Source organism: Erythranthe guttata, chromosome 11 (assembly GCF_056151865.1).
Source record: "Erythranthe guttata isolate IM_541 chromosome 11, IM_541, whole genome shotgun sequence".
NCBI classification, from domain to species: domain Eukaryota; kingdom Viridiplantae; phylum Streptophyta; class Magnoliopsida; order Lamiales; family Phrymaceae; genus Erythranthe; species Erythranthe guttata.
The window spans coordinates 13,512,520-13,533,397 of NC_142543.1; the positions used below are offsets into that span (position 1 = coordinate 13,512,520).

Genomic DNA, 20,878 nt, shown 5'->3' on the forward strand with positions numbered 1-20,878 from the left:
CTTTTGCCATTTTTTCATATTTCAAATTATTTGTCATTTTACTATTCCAATGAATAATTAATTGCAATCTTTCAATTTTGCCCTTCCTCACTCATAATTAATTGAAATATAATTATTTAAAATTAATTAATGGCATGAACATTTTAGTGATTTACTATACTTTTTGCTACTATCTATGCATATTTATTGAGTTTCTTAATATGTGTGCAACAAACAAAAGTGACAACTATTAAGGGAAGAAGGGAGTAATGTTTAAACATCCAATAATAAAATAAACAAAATTTCATCATTCGATCACCTATACAAATTACCAGATTTGTTTCAATACAAAATGAATTTTTATTTATTTAAAAAGAAAAAAGAAAACAAAGAAATCCTGTTTTGAATAGGGTCAATTTGAGTTGGCAGGTAAATCAGGAAGCAGAACAATCAAAATTGTCGTGTAATGCCACGTAGAATATGAGAGTGCCACGTAATAACAGAGCCACGTGCCAGCCATACACATACCGTGGCCCCCGTTTCATGCAAAACAAGCCTCCACGCTTTTGCATTATAAATTAGGGCGAATTGCCAGATTCCATGTATTATTAGACTCTAACTTTATCAATATTATACATTGACCCTGAATTTAACAAATATATTATATTAACCCTTACTTTAATAATTTTTGGAAAATATATTTTTTTTTCAGAAAATAATATTTCTTCTGATTTTTTTTTGTCATGCTAGATTTTGGGGTAGATTTTTTTTTTTGAAATTTTATTTTTCTGAAATTTTTTGCCGGCTAGTCTCCGGTGTTGACTTTTTTTTTATATTTATAGAAATTTCTCTTTGGGATTACAGTGTTAACAACAAAATTATTGTCTGAAATAGTAATATTGAATACCAAAGCAGTAATATTACTCATATTACTGTCCCAAACAGTAATATTATGAATATTACTTTCCCGGACAATAATATTACTAATATTACTATTCCAAACAATAATATTACTAATATTGCTGTTTTGAATAGTAATATTATTGTATGGGATAGTAATATCACGGTCGGAGACAGTAATATTAAAGTCGAAGACAACGGAATTGCAGGCCAAGACGATAAAATTAATTAATTCAGTAAAATTACTGTCTCAGACAGTAATATTATTGTCTGGAACAGTAATATTATGAATATTACTTTCCCGAACAGTAATATTACTAATATTATTATCCTAAACAATAATATTATTGCATGAGACAGTAATATTACTAATATTATTGTCCTAAACAATAATATTATTGCATGAGACAGTAATATTACGGTCGAAGACAGTTATATTATGGTCGAACACAGTAATACAGTAAAATTACTGTCTCCCACAATAATATTACTGTCTCAGACAGTTAAATTACTGCCTTAGACAGTTAAATTATTGTTGGATATAGTAATTTAGCATCCATTAATATTAATTAAAATATTTTTTTTTACGAAAAAACAAGTTAAAAAAGATATAATCAAAGGTGGTTGACCTACCAAAAAAAAGACAGGAAAAAAAAAAGTTAAAAAAAAAAGTAAATGCCGGAGATCGGCAATTTACCTACCGGAAAAAAAAAAAATCAACGACGGCTGACCGACGGTAGCAGGTCAAAATTAGTTAATTTGTGAAATTGGGCTAAATTAAGGTTTACATCATGAAATTGAAATTAATAGCATTTCAAGAAATTAGGGGATAATTTATGACATATATGAAAAGGTTTTTCTTATTTGTAAATAAATTAAAATGAACTGAAATTATTTTGAAAACAACAAAATTAGATGTCCCTTTCTTAATTTGAATGTCGTTATTATGGGCATATTTGTCATTTACACTATAAATTAATAACAAAATCGCGATTTACCCGCAACGCCCCTTCCATGCCATTCTTATCTCACTTCAAATTATAATTTCTCCGCTAAATTATTTTTCCCGGCCACCATATATTCCTATAAATTTGAACTAAAACAATCACTAGTCACAACACTCAATTTATCATTTGTATTCACATTAAGACTTGATCAATTCAAGAGATCATTCAGATTTCACTATGACTTCTCCGAAATCTATTTTAATCATCTTCTTCATCATCCTATCCAATTTTTCGGTCCAAGTCGTGTCAGTGGTTGAGGAATGCGGCGCCGAAGAAGATGACGGCTGCACAAACAAGAAGAAGGCTTTGCCGCTCAAAATAATCGCCATCGTAACAATCCTAATCAGCAGCATAATCGGAGTCTGCTTGCCACTTGTCACACAGTCAATTCCGGCTCTCAGCCCGGAGCGAAGCCTCTTCGTCATAGTCAAAGCCTTCGCCTCCGGGATTATTCTAGCCACGGGTTTCATGCACGTGTTGCCCGATTCTTTCGACATGTTGTCCTCCACCTGTTTGAAAGATAACCCGTGGCACAAATTCCCATTCACCGGATTCGTGGCTATGATCTCCGCAATCATTACTCTCATAATCGACTCTATGGCCACAAGCGTCTACTCTAAGAAACACAATTCTGGAGTTATCAAGCCGGAGTCCGGCGGGGAACCGGTGGAGCTGGCGGTGGTGGAAGCTGGCGGCGGTGGTGCCAAGCTGGAAGTACAGGGTGGTGCCCAACTTCTACGTTACCGAGTCATCGCGATGGTTAGTACTTGAATAGCAAATTTAAAATAATGATCGATTGTACATGTTTTCAACCCCAATCTGAATCTAACTGATAAAAGTCAGTTTAAATGAATTAAATAAGGGTTTTCTGTAGTCAAACTAAATAATTAAGTGCGTACAGAATGAGTGAGGACATTATATAATTGTGCATCTCGAGTCATTGAATTGAATGGATCTGTTACAATCAGTTTTCCTATATATATATATATATATATATATATATATATATATATATATATATATATATATATATATATATATATATATATATATATATATATATATATATATATATAAAGACTAATAAATTAAAGTGGTTGTGCAGTTTCCACATGAAATAATTAATAGGAGCAGAAGGATCATCAGATCAGATGATACATGGTCCTTTTCTAATGTTTGTCTGTTTGTGTTAAAAACTATGATGATGATATAAATTAGTACTTATTGAGTCCTCCAATGCAATTAGGGGTGTGAACGAGTCGAACTCGCCTCTTTTGGCAAGCTCGAGCTCGAGCTCGAGTCTATTTTGTCGAGCTCGAGTTCCTTCTTTTTTGGCTCGAGTTCGAGATCGTGTCCATTTTGTCGAGCTCGAGTTCGAGCTCAAGCTCCTTTTGTTTTTTTTTTTAATATCTTTTTTAGTACTATTTATTATTATTATTATTATTAAAAAATATTTTAAAAAAATACAAAATAAATAATAAATTGTAATTATATATATTTTTAATATTTTTATTCTATTTCTATTGATTTCTATAATATTTTATATTATACATCATTTAAATAATAAAAAAAAAATAATAAAATAAGGCTCGCGAGCCAACTCGTGCGCTCACGTGGCTCGAGCTCGGTTCGTCAGAAAGCTCGAGCTCGAGCTCGAGAAACTCGAGTCCGAGTTCGAGCCAGCTCTTCGAGCTCACAAGTCGGCTCGGCTCGTTTACCACCCCTACCTACAACAAATGGAGCAGATGTTACATAATATATATTATGCATTCAATATTTCATATATATCATGGTTTTCATTTTCATGTTAACCTCTACTTGTTGTCAATTAATTAGAATAATAATCCTATATGCATGTGGCCTAAATTACATCTCACTAGTTATCATATTTTAACTATAGGTTAGCCGACTCAAAGAACCTGATTAACTAAAAAAACAGTTCGATCATATATAGGATAATAATGGGAACATTGACATAAAAATGTATGATTAATTGATTAAGAGTATGCATTACTGCAGGTTTTGGAGCTGGGAATCATTGTACACTCAATAGTGATTGGGTTGTCACTTGGCGCGTCTAACAACACATGCTCGATCAAAGGACTTATCGCTGCACTCTGCTTCCATCAAATGTTTGAAGGAATGGGACTTGGTGGCTGCATTCTCCAGGCGGAGTACAAGTTCGTAAAGAAGGCAACAATGGCATTCTTCTTCAGTGTGACAACTCCATTTGGAATAGCATTGGGATTGGCATTGGCCAGCACATACAAGGAGAACAGCCCTCGATCGTTGATCACCGTTGGATTGCTTAACGCATCATCTGCAGGGCTGTTGATCTATATGGCTTTGGTCGATCTATTGGCTGCTGATTTTATGGGGCCGAAATTGCAGGGAAGTATCAAACTCCAAATCAAGTCTTACATAGCTGTTCTACTGGGTGCCGGTGGGATGTCACTCATGGCTAAATGGGCTTAATTCATGATATATGTATATGCAACATATGAATGTAGTATGATTGTTGTTTTTGAAGAGAACACAAAAAAATGTTGTGTCTAGTTTGTTTAGATATATGTTGTCTATTGTGTACGTGTCGTTCTTGATGGAAATTTCCCTATTTCACTGTCTCCACTTTTTGAAATGTAAATGTTACCCATTAATAATAAGAAAAGCAGGTGGAGTTTTGCTTGTTGTATATATAGTGAAATTGGAGTTAGTTTTTTTCATTAAGATGCATAAGCTATTCCTATTTTCGATTTTTTTGAAAATTTATGGATAAAATACTTGTTTTTTGTGTTTTGATACTTGCGAAACTTAGACTGGAAATTGGCAAAGTTACATTTGAAGTCGAATCATAAAAGTTGGTATTCATATTTTTGAATTTTTTTTCTAATTTACGGATGAAAGTAAACTTAATTTTTTTAAGAGAAATACATGAACACCGGTTTTCTCAAGTGCAAGTGTACCATCACAAGATCGAAATGTTGGATTTATCCTAGTAGCCGGATCCCACCTTCCCACTAGAAAAAGTCACAATTTTTTTTTTTATTAAGAACTTTTGCAGCTCACTCCTCATCGTGGGACTCATGCTTCCTCTTATCCTCGTGGTTGGAGTTGCTAGTATTACTCAAGGGAATTAGAATTCTAAGTTTTAAGGTGACAAAGATAGGTGCTTGTAATATTCGTACTTGTATAAGATTGTAATTGCACATCAAAATGGACGGCCCAGTGACAAATCTATCTAGTCAAATCTCAACATGCCATGAGTTCGAAACAAGGTGCTGTTTTGATTCAAATTTAGTTGTATTAATAAGATGAAAAAGACAACAAAGCCAACCATGTACTTGAAAGCAATTGCCAAATTGGGAGCAGCCTTCGCCAACTCCAACGTCCGCCGGACTCAATCTAACATACCTAATGTCATCGTTGCTCTCGAAGACTTGGGATCTGTGCAAGATTTTGTTGGAACCTCCACTGTAAGAGAACGATCCTTATGCACGTCAAGCGTCATTAAGGATTTGATCAAATTCGCCATTAGTGGACGGAATTTGAGGAAGAGAAGGGTGGGTGGGGAAATGCAAATTATATGCGTTGCATTGCAAATTATAATCATGGAAAAACTAGATAACATCCGTCTATTTCATTTCTAAAATTCATGTTGGGCCTAAGGCAACATTGTCTGTATATTAGGCCTTAAAGTGGCTTATTTGGGTAGCTACAAAAATGACATTGTCTGCATATTGGGCCTTAAAGTGGCTTATTTAGGTAGCAACCAAAAATGACCCAAAAAAAATAAAAAACGCCGAAATGACATTGTCTGCATATTGGGCCTCAAAGTATGGCTTATAGCAACCAAAAATAACCCAAAAAAATTAAAAACGCCGTCTGTGGGAATCGAACCCACGACCACGTGGTTAAAAGCCACGCGCTCTACCAGCTGAGCTAAGACGGCTAATTGCTAGTATATTCTTGTGATTGTATTTACTATTTAACTTAACGTTGCTCAGCTAACTTTATATATATAAGTTAGGGTAAATTACAAACACCCCCCTGAGGTATGGTTAAATTACAAAAACACCCCTCTTGTTTGGATAATTACAACCACCCCTCAACTCCTCAAATTTAGTGGAATCTTCGAGATTATATGGAATATTATCACTTTTGTACACGTTTTATCCCATTCAAACTCTACATTATGAAGCAAGATGATCATAATATGTGATTTTTAGCTTGTATATATCAGTTTGTGGTGCATCGGAAACTGCATTTTTACACAAAACGAGTACAAACTAGAGCACATTCCACGGAATCTAGATGATTATGTTGAATTTGGCACCATACGGGTGGAGGTATAAGAAAAAAACATAGTTGAGGGGGGTATTTGTAATTATCCAAACAAGAGGGGTGTTTTTGTAATTTGATCATACCTCAGGGGGTGTTTGTAATTTACCCTATAAGTTATAATAATATTGATTGTTGGGGTGGAGAATATATAAATCGTGTAAGTTGACAGGGCCATTTTGAATTTTAGAAATCATGTAAGTTATAATAGCATCTTTTCACAAGGATGAATCGGAGATCGTCCATTCCAATTTGCATTGCTTCGTTAGACGTTAAATGAATTATTTCTTCTTGTTTTTCCGGTAAACATGACCCATTATATATTGTTTGCTCAAATGAGTCAACACATCTTACTTGTACACCAAATATTGAGTGTAAAGTTTTATCATTGGACTTTTTTGTTGGTTGTAGGTCACAAATCATCAAGGCCGCCAGTCGAGCATCAGGAGGCAGCCAGACGGGGAAGTATATCATATCCGAATATATGCGTGCTTTTGTGCAGGGAAAGTATTGGTGTATCTAATTATGTAGTTCATCAAAGTCTGTCTTTTAAGTATATGCTTTAGATGGGAACAAGCATAAGCGCATGGATAGCGTAATTGTGCTATTTTTACACGTTGGTGCAGATTTTCCTTTGTATTTGTTTTCGAGAACATGTATATACACTGAATTCATGATTTGATTTCATCGTAATTTTATGAGTACTTATTTAATTAGTACCGATAATTATATAGATCTAAATAAATACACACCATCTTAAATTTTCCTTTTGGATCACTAGATTGATGCATTACGTACATTATCAATACAATACTGTATTTTGCTTATAGAATGTTGACTAGCATTCTTCCCATGCATTGCGCAGAAAATGCACAATTTGTGTATTATCCATACACGTGTATTTCTTATAGAATTTATTGGTTTGTCGACTTACTATCATTATTCTGCTGATGCATTGCACAGAAAATGCACAATTAGGGCTTTGTTATTTGTGTGTCGTTCATTCAAGAGAATTCTTCTTTTTTTTTCCGTTTTCCCCTCTCCTCTCCTGGGTTAAAATTGACACTCTTATTTTGGTGAAGGTCATTTAAAAGTTGTACTATACAACTAATGTGCTTATTATTCAACAGCGGCAATCTTGGAGATATTAATATTAAATGATACATTTCACCATGGTAGTTAATCTCGCGATATACCGCGATATATATCGTGATACGGTACGGTTCCAATCAAAACGATACAACTCGGGTTTTGTATCGCGTATTAATAAATACCGTTAAAAACCGCGAGATATCGTATTGTATCGTCGTATCACGATACGATACGATATTTACGATATTAGTCGACAATTAAAAAAGAAGAAACGCAATCAGCTGCTCTGAAAAATGGATTTGAACAAATTTCTTCAATATCCCAACCTTAATTCACACTTTTCTCTTCAATCTCTTCACCAATCTTACAATATCGCAACCCTTGCATTGCGATTTTAATTTATGCGATTCAAGACCGATTCAAGGCGTTTTTTGACTGCATTTTGCGATTGATAATGATGAAGGCAATCATTTAAAATTGGTGGATGAAGATGATTTAAGTGACATTGATCTTTAAAATTATGAGTGACCGAATATTTTTACAAATTAGGTATTCGAATTTGAACTTAGGGCCCATTTCGCTAAAGTTTATTTTAAACAGCTGATAAACTCTTACATCATCTGATAAGCTGTTTTAAGAGTTGATAAGTTGTTACGTTTTGTTTTTAGAATTGATTTTTTCAAGTGTTTGGATAATAATCTTACAAGATATTTTTACTCATTATAAGATCTTAACTAAATAGACGGGTAAATGTACTTTTTCAAAAACTCCACCAACTTATATTTTGAATTTTTAAGATCTTTTTAAAAAAATTACCTAACACATTGGAAGAACTTATAAACTCTTAAACATCTTATAAGCCTAGACAAACACCACCTTAGATGATGTTATTTGATGAACAATTATATTTTTTGTCATATTTTATAATAAGATGTTGAAACTTGAATTTATATCTATTTTGAAATGAGTAGTTTACTAAAAAAGTAATAAATTTTATATGTTTATAATATTTTTATAATGTAGATATATATTTTTTACTATTTTAATAGTTGGTTAAATATCTTACGATACGATACGATAACGATACGGTACGAGACGTGGAGCAAAACGATACGGGATATTTTTACGATCCGATAACCATGCATTTCACTAATAGCCTTATAAGCTTTTGGTTGAGATTATGGTCATTCAACATCGTGCAAGACAAAAGGAAAGACTGGCTAAGAGAAATGTAAATGAACTCTTACCAAAGGCAAGCAATTCAAACACGGGGTCGGGCTGGAGTTCCGGTTAAATGAGATGACTGGTAAAGGTAAAGAGTCGATGCCAGCCCAACAACATATGTTGCCTGGATCACTTGCTGATCAATATACGCCAGTAAGTTTCTTTATAGAGATGAATTGGTAAGGTTTAATTGGGGAAAAAAGGTTAACAGTTTCTCATCTGAATAGAATATATTCATATGGTTTTTTGCGACAGCATTGCTCGAATATCCGGAAAGGTAAAAGGCCTGCAGAGCATTCGTAGAACTCTTCTAGTGCAACTTTTTCGATTTTTCAAGAGAGAATGCTATTGCCCAAGCTACCGTTTGATGAGATATTCATTTCCATGAAAGGGGCCGGGCAGTGCCACACTGGCTTCGAGAAGCAGTAATAAAAAGATCCTCCAGGTAAAAAACCCCGATCTGAGCTGCCTCCAACTTTATCTGCAATAGCACAATCGGTTCGTGTATTGTATGGCGAAGGTTGCAATAGACCAACTTCACCTAAGCCTATGTACCCTCTGCATGATCTGAAAAACAAACAAAAGAAGAAGATGAAGAGGAGATCATGTCTTCTTAATTCGGAAGGGACGATATCAGATGGTGGTCCTGCATGAAGCATATATATATATATATATATATATATATATATATATATATATATATATATATATATATATATATATATATATATATATATATATATAATATAAGATTATTGTAATTGCAACACATTAAATACTAATTGTAATTATTTCAACGTGATTCATTAGCTGCCTGGTGATGATGGGACACAACAGTTTTGTAGTGCATCCCTCTTCCTCATTCTTGTAATTATAGCAAAGTATGTAGAGTTGCTTTCTTCTAGTGTGTGAGGGTAAAAGATAATAATTATATAAGTGCCACCCCCTATATATGCCCAACACTCTTTGGCCTAAGTTGTGAAAGCAGACAGCAGCAGCACAATATACAGGAGAATCAACCAATCTTGTGCATAATTAGTTCACTTTAGGTGTTGAAATTTTTGAACTTGTTCTGCACACCAGCTGCTCATTGTCAAAATAAATGGTTTTAGTTAAAAAAAGAAGACAAACTTGGTAAGATCATGTTTGTTTGTGCAAGTAAATGTACCTTCTACGTCATTCACATTTTTTGAAAACTAGAAAGGTCGACGTGCGTTGCACGTCTCGTGATAATTTTCCTTGATACGGGCCATTCTGGAAAGATCCAATACGAATTAGGCCCACGACAATAGGCCCATGACAATTCAGCCCAATGATATAAAAAGACCATTAGGTCGTACGACCTCAACGACGAACTGCGGAACTTCGGCTCGCAGGCCCAGTATCGGCTCGTGGTAAATCGAGCCCAGGGCAATACAGGCCCAAACACGTAACTTGAAGAGGGAGCAAACCCTAAAAAAGGAAACCTTGGAGGCCAAGGTTTCCTCATCTATAAATAGAAGGATCATCAAACACACGCACACACGAAAAATACACCACTTTACTGTTACATTACACACATTTATTCCTCTATTCCGATCACTGACTTGATCGTCGGAGCTCTCCCGCCGGGAACCCCTCCCGGCGTTGCAGGTACCATCATCGGAGTAAGCACGGAAGGTGACTCGAGGAAGACGAAGCCCCACAGACAAAATCAAGTGGCGCCGTCTGTGGGAAAGGCCTAAAAATCAGGAGAAAACAGCTTCCGGGAAAAATCAGATCTACCCCCGGAAGTCCAGATCTGAGCTGAGAACGTGGAGAAAGAATGGACGGAGAAGACGCAGTCGCTCGGAATTTGCAGAAGGATTTGGATGCGGTAGCCCGTGGTGCACCGGTTGACCCATCGTCCGTTCAGAAAGATAGATCGGGGTGTAGCTTCCTTACACCTGAAAAGGAGGGCCGGATCCCCTTCGCTCCAAGCAGCCCCTCTTTCGAGTTCCAGGATGGCGAAGCTGCTTCGAGAAGGCCAGCCACAACCCCCGCTCAGGCTCCTAATGAGCGCACGTATACCCGAGACGAGGTGGAAACCATGATCACCGCGGCTATCAGAAACTACACCCAAAGTTTACCTCACGATAACCGACTCAGGAGGGATCCCAGACATTCCCCGAACGAGGGACGAGCTGATGACGAAGGCGACAGTTATTCGGAAAATCGAAGAGGCGATAGTCATAGAGTCAGGACCGAGGTAGACAGCCTGAGACGCGACATGAATGAATTAAAGGCCCTACGGAACAGGCCAGGGCGGGATCTCGTGGGATCTAGCCCTTTCGCAAAACACCTTGATGATGACCCCATACCCGCTAGCTACCGACCCATTTCGTTCGAATACAATGGCACATCGGATCCCGCCGAACACCTAAGCCGTTTCAACAACACCGCCTCGCTTCATCAGCTCACAGAAGGAGTGAGATGTCGTGCCTTCGCTACCACCCTAGCTGGATCCGCTCAGGCCTGGTTCGGTTTATTGCCTCCCGGGAGCGTGCAATCTTTCGAGCAATTTGCCAAGGCTTTCATGAACCAGTTCGCCAGTTCAAAAAAGTGCAAGAAAACCTCCCTGTCGCTATTCAGCATTCGCCAGAAGGAGAAAGAAAGCCTCAGAAGTTACATCAAACGGTTTACATCGGCCACCCTGGAAGTCCCGACTACCAGTGACGAGGTGCTTATGGCGGCTCTTTCGCAAGGATTAAGAGATGATGAGTTTTTCCGAGCTTTGGCGTTGGAGCCGTCCCCTGATTTCGATAACTTATTAGAGAGAGCGTCTAGGTTCATCAACTTAGAAGAAGCCCGCCAACAAAAAGTGGAGGAATCCCACCAAGTCGCGAACGTACGGGTTAGTGAAGTAAAGAGAGGCAAGGAACCCGTGTTACCTCGCAGGGATGCCAATGCTCCTAGTCGGAGTATTGTCCCAGATGCTAAGGGATCCCGGTTCCAATCTTATCAACCCCTCACGGCTCCTCTGTCCCAGGTGTTGTGCGCGATCGAGAAGAGGGTTGATCTCCGGTGGCCCCGAACAGCTCGCGGAGCCCCCCGTCGAGATCCGGCGTTGGGAACTTTCTGTCGTTTTCATAACGAATATGGACATACGACCGACGACTGCGCACACTTGAAAGACGAGGTGGAACGCCTCATTAGAGACAACAAGATCGGAGATTTTGTGAAGATAGATTCACCCCGCGGACAAAAGCGTGAAGCCCAGTTTGGGAACCCGCCACGAGCACCGCCTCCACCGCCCGCGCCGAAAAGAGGATACATTCAGATGATTTCGGGGGGCCCTACGGGAGGAGATACCCATCGGGCTAGGAGACGTCATCTCGGTAACCTTAAGAACCAACGCGAAATCTGCCAGATTTCTACATCGAAGAGTCGTCAATACCCCACTATATCGTTTGGTCCCGAAGACGAGGGGGATCTGGAGGATTTCCATTGCGACCCTCTTCTCATTACAATTAATGTTGGTGGGTATGAGGTCGCCCGTGCTTTCGTTGATCCGGGAAGTTCAGTGGATGTTATGTCCTATGAGTGCTTCCTACAGATGGAACTGGACCTCCCAGTTTTTCCTGTCACTACTCCGATATTCGGATTCACAGGAGGGTCCCTGACGCCGATTGGCCAAGTTAAAATTCCCGTCACCATAGGGACGCCACCTCGAACCCGCACACAAGCTGTCAATTTTGTCATCGTGGAAGGATCGCCGACTTCGTATAACATCGTAATAGGACGACCGATGCTGCATACCTTTCGGGCGGTCCCTTCAACCATTCACCAGAAGCTTAAGTTCCCAGTCGATGGGATGGTAGGAGAGGTCCGGGGAGATCAAGCCCAGTCAAGATCATGTTATGTTGAGATGGTTAGGGTAGCAGAGAGAGGGCGACGTGACACTCTCACTAAAGAAGATTTGGGAGACGAGAAACGCCCCCGAATTGACCCTGAGGATAAGGTTAATCATGTACAGCCTATGGACGAACTGATGATGGTTGACCTCGTCCCTGGCATGATGAAGCAAACTCGAATAAGCAAGGACTTAGAACCACTTCTCCGAGATGAGCTGATAGCGTTGTTGCGATCTAATGAGGATATCTTCGCATGGCAATCAAGTGATTTAACCGGTATCTCACCTCGCACTGTCGTGCACAGGCTCAATTTGCGACCTGAGTGTAGACCCGTCAAACAAAAACGACGACACTTCGGTACTGAAAAGGATGAAATCATACAAAAAGAGGTTCAACGACTTCTGGACATCGGACATATTAGGGAAATTCAATTCCCCACATGGTTGTCCAACGCAGTTTTGGTACAGAAAGCCAACGGCCAGTGGCGAATGTGCATCGATTTCAGGGACTTAAACAAGGCCTGCCCTAAAGACGATTATCCCTTACCTCGCATAGATCAGCTTGTAGATGCCACTGCCGGGTGCGAGCTACTTAGTATGATGGATGCTTCGCAAGGATACCATCAGATCCCGTTGGACGAGAAGGATCAGCCAGCAGTAAGCTTTGTCACAGCCACGGGTACTTATTGTTACGTGGTGATGCCTTTTGGTTTGAAGAATGCAGGGGCCACGTATCAGCGATTAATGGATAGAATGTTTCGGGCTCAGCTCGGACGCAACATCGAAGTCTACGTGGATGACATGCTAGTTAAAAGCAAGCAGCGCTCCACACATCTCGCGGATCTAGCTGAAACGTTTGCCACTCTTCGTTTGTATGGAATGAAACTCAATCCTGCGAAATGTGCATTTGCGGTACAAGCTGGAAAGTTCTTAGGGTATATTGTTAACCGGGAAGGTATCAAAGTGAACCAGGATAAGGTTGAGGCCGTACTCCAAATGACACCCCCTCGCTCCATCAAGGAGGTCCAATCCTTAGCAGGGAAGGTAGTAGCCTTAGCTCGATTTATATCGCGTATGGCTGACAAGAGTTTACCTTTCTTTAAAATATTAAGAAAAACGGCCCAATTTGAATGGACTACCGAGTGCCAGCTCGCATTCGACGCGCTAAAGCGATCCCTTACTTGTTTACCGATCCTTAGCATTCCAGAAAAAGGGGAAACACTGTTCATATATCTGTCAGTAGGCGATGAATCAATCAGTTCGGTTCTGTTCAAAGAAGTGAATAACCAACAAAAGCCAATCTATTATATTAGCAAAATCCTTACTACGTCGGAAAGTAAATATTCTGAAGTCGAGAAAATAGCGTATGCTCTGGTCCTCACCACACGACGACTCCGGCCTTATTTCCTATCGCATACCATGGTGATCCGCACAAGTCTACCACTTCGGCAAACCTTAGGTCAACCTACTGCGTCAGGACGAATTGTCAAATGGGCCATCGAACTAGGACAATACGAGATTCAGTATCAACCTCGTACCTCGGTTAAAGGGCAAGCCCTGGCAGATTTCATCCGGGAAACTACCAGGATACCAGTCGAAAAGGAGTGGAAAATTTACGTGGATGGGTCGTCAACAACAACCGGAGCAGGGGCAGGAATAATAGTCATTGATCCCACCAGAACGGAGTTTGAGTTCGCCGTCAAACTACCTCGGGTTTCTAACAACGAGGCGGAGTACGAAGCTTTCATCCGAGGAATGGAGATTGCCCAGGAACTCGGAGCACGAGTGGTGCGAATATACTCTGATTCACAACTGGTGATACACCAACTAGAGGGAGATTATGAAGTAAAAAATGATAGAATGAAGGGATATGTGAATAAAGCTCGAGCAGTACAAGAAACTTTCGAAGCCTGTACGGTGCATCAACTTCCGAGGAGCGACAACCAACGAGCTGACTTCCTCGCTAAAATTGGGTCATCAGTTGTTGACTGTGTCGAGCGAAAAATTACCATCCTCATCGCCCCTACCCCGATGCAAGGAGTCATGGTAATCGATGAAGAATCTGACTGGAGAACACCTTTGTTCAGATATTTTAGAGGAGAGCGTTTTGGCACGAAGAGGGAACAGCATCGTTTGGCATATAAAGCAAGGCACTTTTATGTGCGACACGAGGTATTGTATAAAAGGACCTTCACCACGGTGGATGCAAGGTGCCTAGGAAAACAAGAGGCGAAATGTGTCCTGGACGAAGTACACCGAGGAGGTTGTGGGGAGCATGGAGGAGCTCGGGCCCTCATGCAAAAATTACATCGGGCCGGGTATTATTGGCCCGGCATGAAGAGAGACACCCATCAATATGTACAACATTGCGCGCAATGTCAGAAATTTGCCCCACTTATCCATAAACCAGGAGAAGAAATGACTATTATGAGCGCTCCATGCCCTTTCGCCCAATGGGGAATTGATCTGGTGGGACCTTTTCCTCAAACCACCGGTAGGAAGAAATTTCTTATTGTTGCGGTGGACTATTTCACCAAGTGGGTTGAAGCTGAGGCTTTGTCTAAAATAACAGAAGATGAGGTAATGCACTTCATTTGGAAGTATATATGCTGCCGGTTTGGCCTACCTCGCAGTATTGTGTCAGACAATGGTACTCAGTTCAACGGCAAAAAGATCCGCGCATGGTGCGAAGAGATGAAGATAACACAGAAATTTGTGGCGGTAGCACACCCCCAGGCTAATGGCCAAGTGGAATCCACAAACCGGACCATCGTCAACGGTCTGAAGAAAAGACTGGATGAGCTAGGAGGAAGCTGGGTCGACGAGCTGCCCTCGGTCCTATGGTCTTACCGGACATCGGCCAAAGCAGCTACCGGCGAGACACCATTTCGATTAACCTATGGAACCGACGCTGTTATTCCGGTTGAGGTGGCAATGGACACACTTCGCATCGCTACATTTGATGAGAAAACAAACGATGAAGCCTTGAGGACACAGCTGGATGAGGTCTTTGACCTGCGAGAAGCGGCGTACCTACACATGGAGCGAAGTAAGAACCTGATCAAAGCACGATACGATCAAGGGGTATGGCCTCGTTCATTCCAGATCGGCGACCTGGTCTTGCGCCGAGCTGACGCACTAAAACACACAGGAAAGTTAGAGGCTAATTGGGAAGGACCATACATGGTCACAAAATGTTTGGCTGGTGGAGGGTATGAACTAGCAGACGTAGAAGGAAAACCACTGCCACGGGCATGGAATGTCATCCATTTAAAACGCTTCTTCGCGTAAAAAAAAAAAAAAAAAAAAAAAAAAAAAAAAAAAAAAAAAAAAAAAGAGCGAAGGAGGACAGATAGTCAGTGAAATCGAGACACACCTTGTACGCACAAAAAACCATTAATAAACATCCATTTTCCGATCTGGGCTAGGCCCCGTGGTTTTTTCTCTCCTTATTTGGAGGGTTTCCACGTTAAAAAAGTACTTGTGTTATTTACTTAAGTTATAACTGTGGCGTTAACTCGCGTGTTTCACCGTGGCGTTAACTCGCGTATTTTATTGTGGCGTTAAATCGCGTGTTTCACCGTGGCGTTAACTCGCGTGTTTTATTGTGGCGCTAAATCGCGTGTTTCATTGTGGCGTTAACTCGCGTGTTTCATTGTGGCGTTAACTCGCGTGTTCCATTGTGGCGTTAACTCGCGTGTTTCATTGTGGCGTTAACTCGCGTGTTTTATTGTAGCGTTAAATCGCGTGTTTCACCGTGGCGTTAACTCGCGTGTTTCACCGTGGCGTTAACTCGCGTGTTTCATTGTGGCGTTAACTCGCGTGTTCCATTGTGGCGTTAACTCGCGTGTTTCATTGTGGCGTTAACTCGCGTGTTTTATTGTAGCGTTAAATCGCGTGTTTCACCGTGGCGTTAACTCGCGTGTTTCACCGTGGCGTTAACTCGCGTGTTTTATTGTGGCGTTAAATCGCGTGTTTCACCGTGGCGTTAACTCGCGTGTTTTATTGTGGCGTTAAATCGCGTGTTTCATTGTGGCGTTAACTCGCGTGTTTCACCGTGGCGTTAAATCGCGTGTTTCACCGTGGCGTTAACTCGCGTGTTTTATTGTGGCGTTAAATCGCGTGTTTCATTGTGGCGTTAACTCGCGTGTTTCATTGTGGCGTTAACTCGCGTGTTTCATTGTGGCGTTAAATCGCGTGTTTTATTGTAGCGTTAAATCGCGTGTTTCACCGTGGCGTTAACTCGCGTGTTTCATTGTGGCGTTAACTCGCGTGTTTCACCGTGGCGTTAAATCGAGTGTTTTACTAAAGTAAGTAAAAAGTGTGTTCTAGTATGACGATGTTTCGTGTTTTCTGTTGCAGCGCTAAGTCGCGTATTCATAAGCGAGATGATGGGGTCAAGCATCAAGTTGAAATATAAAAACAGTTTTCTGAGATCAAGTTAACTGATAAGCTCAGAGGATAAGCACAAATGAGAATGATCGGGGATATGAAAATATGGACTGAACTCGAAGTCAAGACAAGACAAATATAAAGGCTCGAAGCACAAATTTGAAAAATGAATAAAGACGCTTCGGAACATATGGAAAAACGGAGGAATTGTTAAGGATACATGGCAAAACGAAATAAAGAAAATAATGTTTAAAAATACATAATCAGAACACAAACAAGAAAATGGCTAAGTTTTTGGCCGTCTTCACTTCGGGACCGCCGCGTCTGCTCCACTTCGATTCTCAGCATCTGGAGGGGATGGTGAGATGAGGTCTGCCTGCGCATCGGTCGGAATGGTCACGGTCCCAAGGGCCCCAACATCTCCGACGAAGTCGGTAATAGCCCCTTGACGGGAGAACTCTTCGACGAGGCCTTGATAAACCGGCCTCCACCACTCTAAGTTGGGATCCTCATTTACATCCCCCTCAAAACCCGGGATCACGTCGTCGGGGAGGTCCTCTGCCAGTTCGTTTTCCACCAACGGGAACTCGATGCCGGCACCGCCTAACCTCTTCCGAACAGCCGCAACCGCTGACGAAAAGAAGAAACGAGCTAAACCTGAAGCTTCTCGAGTAAAAGTGGTGGAACGCCATAATCGGTGAAAGAAGCGGCGAACAAACTCCTCGATGAAGCGAAGACCCTCGGGCGACCCCGGGAACAACCTTTGCCCCTCTTTCACCCCTTCGGTGAAATTGGTGGAAGCTTGTACTCCAGCTGCGAACAGCTCGTTGGAAAGCCCCTTAGCTTTCTCCTCCAAACTGGCATTGTGGGATGCAAGGGAGTCTTTTTCAGCTTCAAGGATTTTTTCTCTCTCTTTCAGCCTCTTCACTTCGGCAAACAGCCCCTCCTTCGAAGACTCCGACATCCCCAGGCTCTCCTTTAAACCCCGGACTTCCTTCCGGAGCTGCATCACCTCTTTCCTCTGATTATCATACGCCTCGCGTGACACATCGTCCCACCCTAAAGGGCCCGAAAAGGCGATGGCGAATTGCTGCACCCACAAAGAGGTTAAATAGAGTCAATCTCAAATACAAGATGCAATGGCAAAGATTGATTCACAAAGACAGAGTGAAACAAACCTGTGTAATGTTATGGAGAAGCAGCTCAAGTCGGTCGCCCTTACTCATTTGCCCGAAATGGGCGACATCGGTGGGGAATGCCAAGGACCGGCACGCAGCAATAGCGTTTTCAGCATTCCGGCAGAGGTACAGTCCAAAGTCGGCCGGTAAAGATGACCCAGCCGCCCCAAGGGCCAACTCAGATCTCCGTTTCTTCGGAGCGGGTTCCCTCTCTATCACTTCTTCGGTTGAAGAAGGAGGCGGTGATGAGGCAATAACTATAGCGGAGGATCGCTGAGGAGGCTCAGAATCCTCAGGTCGCGAGGGAGGACCACTGCGGACGCGAGAAGGAGCGGTGCTTTTCTTCGATGGCCGGGGCCTTAAAGCCCCTTCTTCTGAAGGCCTTTTCTCGGATTCAGCGATTAGAGGGCGCTGAAACTCGGGAGCATCGAACCCAGGCTCCGGCTCGGAAGGACGGGTAGCCGGTTTTTCACCTCGGAACATCCTCTTCATCCTTAGATCTGCGCACCGAAGCAAACGGGCAAGAGGAGATAAATGGGTGAGAAACAAGACATAAACGTACATAATTAGCGAAGCAACAAAAAATAAACCGACTGAAGTAAGGCAATGAGTCGAAGTAAAAATCAGTGTTATAACCAAACCCACCTAAATCTTCCCGAGTTAGAGAATATGTGCCGTTGTCGTGAAAATAGAAGTGGCGAAGCATTGGCGGAAAGCTGGTAAGGCTATCCGGGACGCCGTAGCTCGGTTGGAAATGGGATATCATTTTCAACAAACATTCGTCAACCGCCAAAGGTTTCCCCCTTTTCTTTTCAGGCAGGGTGGCGAACCAAGGACACAAATAAGGCGTGTCAACAGGATTTCGGGCAAAGAAATAATGACCTTGCCACCCATCGGTCTTATTAGGTGGCATCAGAATCTTAAAACCCGGCCGAGCCGAGATAGAGACATGGAAAGGACTTGAATTTTTTAATACCATGACGCTTCGAAAGCGAGCTGGTGTGGGAATCACCCCCGACCAGGCGCACAGCATGCGAAACCCGGTCATGATTATTATGGCGTGGGGATGAAATTGGTTAAGGGACACGTTACATAATTGGGCAATCTCGGAAAACCAGGGCGAGATGGGGAAAGACAGACCAAAATAGAACTGCTCTGAAAACCAAGTACTAAAACCTAAAGGAGGGTTTAGAGGGCGATCATCTCGCGAAGGCAGAACCAGTTCGACATCGGTAGGGAGGCCTATGTCGCGAACTAAGTTAGTTAAATCTGTCTCACTTAAAGTGCTAGGTCCCCATTGGTCATCAAAATCTCGTCCTTCAGATAAGGAAGGGGAACCACTCCTCGCAGAGGACGAAATTTCTTTTCTGTTTTTCTTCTTGGGTCGCTCCAAAAGTTTGCCCGAGGGAGAGAAGAAAGGTCCCTCATCCGACGAAGAAGAGATAGAGAAGGCGGGGTTTTCACCCCCCTCCCCGGAGGGCACTTTTTGGCCGAATGGATCAGGGGAATTGGCAGACATTATCGAATTGAAGAATAAGATGGAGGTAATAAAAGATGGGGAAGAGAAGTAATACCTTGGCTGGAGAAAAAAAAAGTGGGCTTGAGGGAGGAAAGCTCTGTCTCAGAAAATGGAATCACCAGAAATCAAGCAGGAGGAGAGATGCGTAGGCAAAAAGAAAAAACTTTTACAAGTTGGGTTAATGGGGTATTTATAGGGAAAGAGATAAAAGGAAATTAGATCTCAACCACTCATTCGGACGAACGAGATCAAAAGCAGGCCGCCTCGAATTCGGCGCGGAAAGCACCGATTGACATTCCCTCATTATGACCTAGGGAACTCGAATCGACTGCATTGATTGATAGGACAGCAGAGGGCGGTAGAGCACGCTTCCCCATCAAAGATTAAACGCTAAAAACGAACTGTTACCTCGCACTCCATACTCCATATTCATCGAACGGGACAAAACAGAAGTTTTATCTCGCCCGATAATTAAGGAGTAGGGGGGAGTAGTTGATACGGGCCATTCTGGAAAGATCCAATACGAATTAGGCCCACGACAATAGGCCCATGACAATTCAGCCCAATGATATAAAAAGACCATTAGGTCGTACGACCTCAACGACGAACTGCGGAACTTCGGCTCGCAGGCCCAGTATCGGCTCGTGGTAAATCGAGCCCAGGGCAATACAGGCCCAAACACGTAACTTGAAGAGGGAGCAAACCCTAAAAAAGGAAACCTTGGAGGCCAAGGTTTCCTCATCTATAAATAGAAGGATCATCAAACACACGCACACACGAAAAATACACCACTTTACTGTTACATTACACACATTTATTCCTCTATTCCGATCACTGACTTGATCGTCGGAGCTCTCCCGCCGGGAACCCCTCCCGGCGTTGCAGGTACCATCATCGGAGTAAGCACGGAAGGTGACTCGAGGAAGACGAAGCCCCACAGACAAAATCATTCCTGTTAATTTTGTGTGCTTTATTATTTTTCTTTGAGATATTTTGATACAATTCTTACAATTATAATAGATCAACTTTAGCTAATATTTTGGTACACATGTAGTTTCATACTTTATACTTTTAAAACTTTAGAAGTGCGTCAACACTCTTGTACATCTTATAAGTTGTTTATATTCGAAGAGTTTTCTAATAAAAATATTATGTGCCTATATAGATGACATCATATGTTAGTATTTTTATTGTTTGATACATAATATTCTATTTATGAAAATATGAAACTTATATAGAAAATAAAATGACAACGAAAATATACTTAATTTGGTACCATTTTTGTTTTGTTCCAATTGTTTTTCACGAAACAAAATTGTGTTTGTTCAGTTTCTCCAATAATTTATTCAAACAATTTTCAAAGTTTATCTTTTCTGCA

General features: G+C 41.3%; 2 protein-coding genes and 1 non-coding gene across 3 annotated transcripts; 1 reads left to right on the forward strand and 2 right to left on the reverse strand.

Annotated features, from left to right (window-relative positions):
* Positions 1-1,893: 1,893 nt before the first annotated feature.
* LOC105971128 (putative zinc transporter 10) lies at positions 1,894-4,580 on the forward strand. Its single transcript, XM_012995974.2, has 2 exons — positions 1,894-2,645; positions 3,906-4,580. Exons 1-2 carry the CDS (start codon positions 2,064-2,066, stop codon positions 4,359-4,361), a joined length of 1,038 nt encoding a protein of 345 aa, XP_012851428.1. The 5' UTR covers positions 1,894-2,063; the 3' UTR covers positions 4,362-4,580.
* Positions 4,581-5,762: 1,182 nt separating this feature from the next.
* On the reverse strand, positions 5,763-5,835 carry TRNAK-UUU (transfer RNA lysine (anticodon UUU)). The gene has a single exon. It is a non-coding gene; the product is annotated as a tRNA-Lys (tRNA).
* An 11,117-nt stretch (positions 5,836-16,952) lies between these two features.
* LOC148767030 (uncharacterized) lies at positions 16,953-20,070 on the reverse strand. The gene is made up of 3 exons (XM_088825916.1): positions 18,627-20,070; positions 17,982-18,481; positions 16,953-17,893 (listed from the first exon to the last, which is right to left on the reverse strand). The coding sequence occupies exons 1-3, from the start codon at positions 19,498-19,500 to the stop codon at positions 17,108-17,110; spliced, it is 2,160 nt and encodes a 719-aa protein (XP_088682042.1). The 5' UTR covers positions 19,501-20,070; the 3' UTR covers positions 16,953-17,107.
* Between the last annotated feature and the right edge of the window lie 808 nt (positions 20,071-20,878).

Excerpts from the sequence above, each read along its gene's own strand:
- LOC105971128 (XM_012995974.2), top strand. The coding sequence starts at position 2,064 with ATGACTTCTCCGAAATCTATTTTAATCATCTTCTTCATCATCCTATCC. Across the intron at positions 2,646-3,905 it reads GTTACCGAGTCATCGCGATG|GTTTTGGAGCTGGGAATCAT; the intron begins GTTAGTACTTGA and ends GCATTACTGCAG.
- LOC148767030 (XM_088825916.1), bottom strand. The coding sequence starts at position 19,500 with ATGTCTGCCAATTCCCCTGATCCATTCGGCCAAAAAGTGCCCTCCGGG. Across the intron at positions 18,482-18,626 it reads TCTAACTCGGGAAGATTTAG|ATCTAAGGATGAAGAGGATG; the intron begins GTGGGTTTGGTT and ends TTCGGTGCGCAG. Across the intron at positions 17,894-17,981 it reads TTCTCCATAACATTACACAG|CAATTCGCCATCGCCTTTTC; the intron begins GTTTGTTTCACT and ends TTGTGGGTGCAG.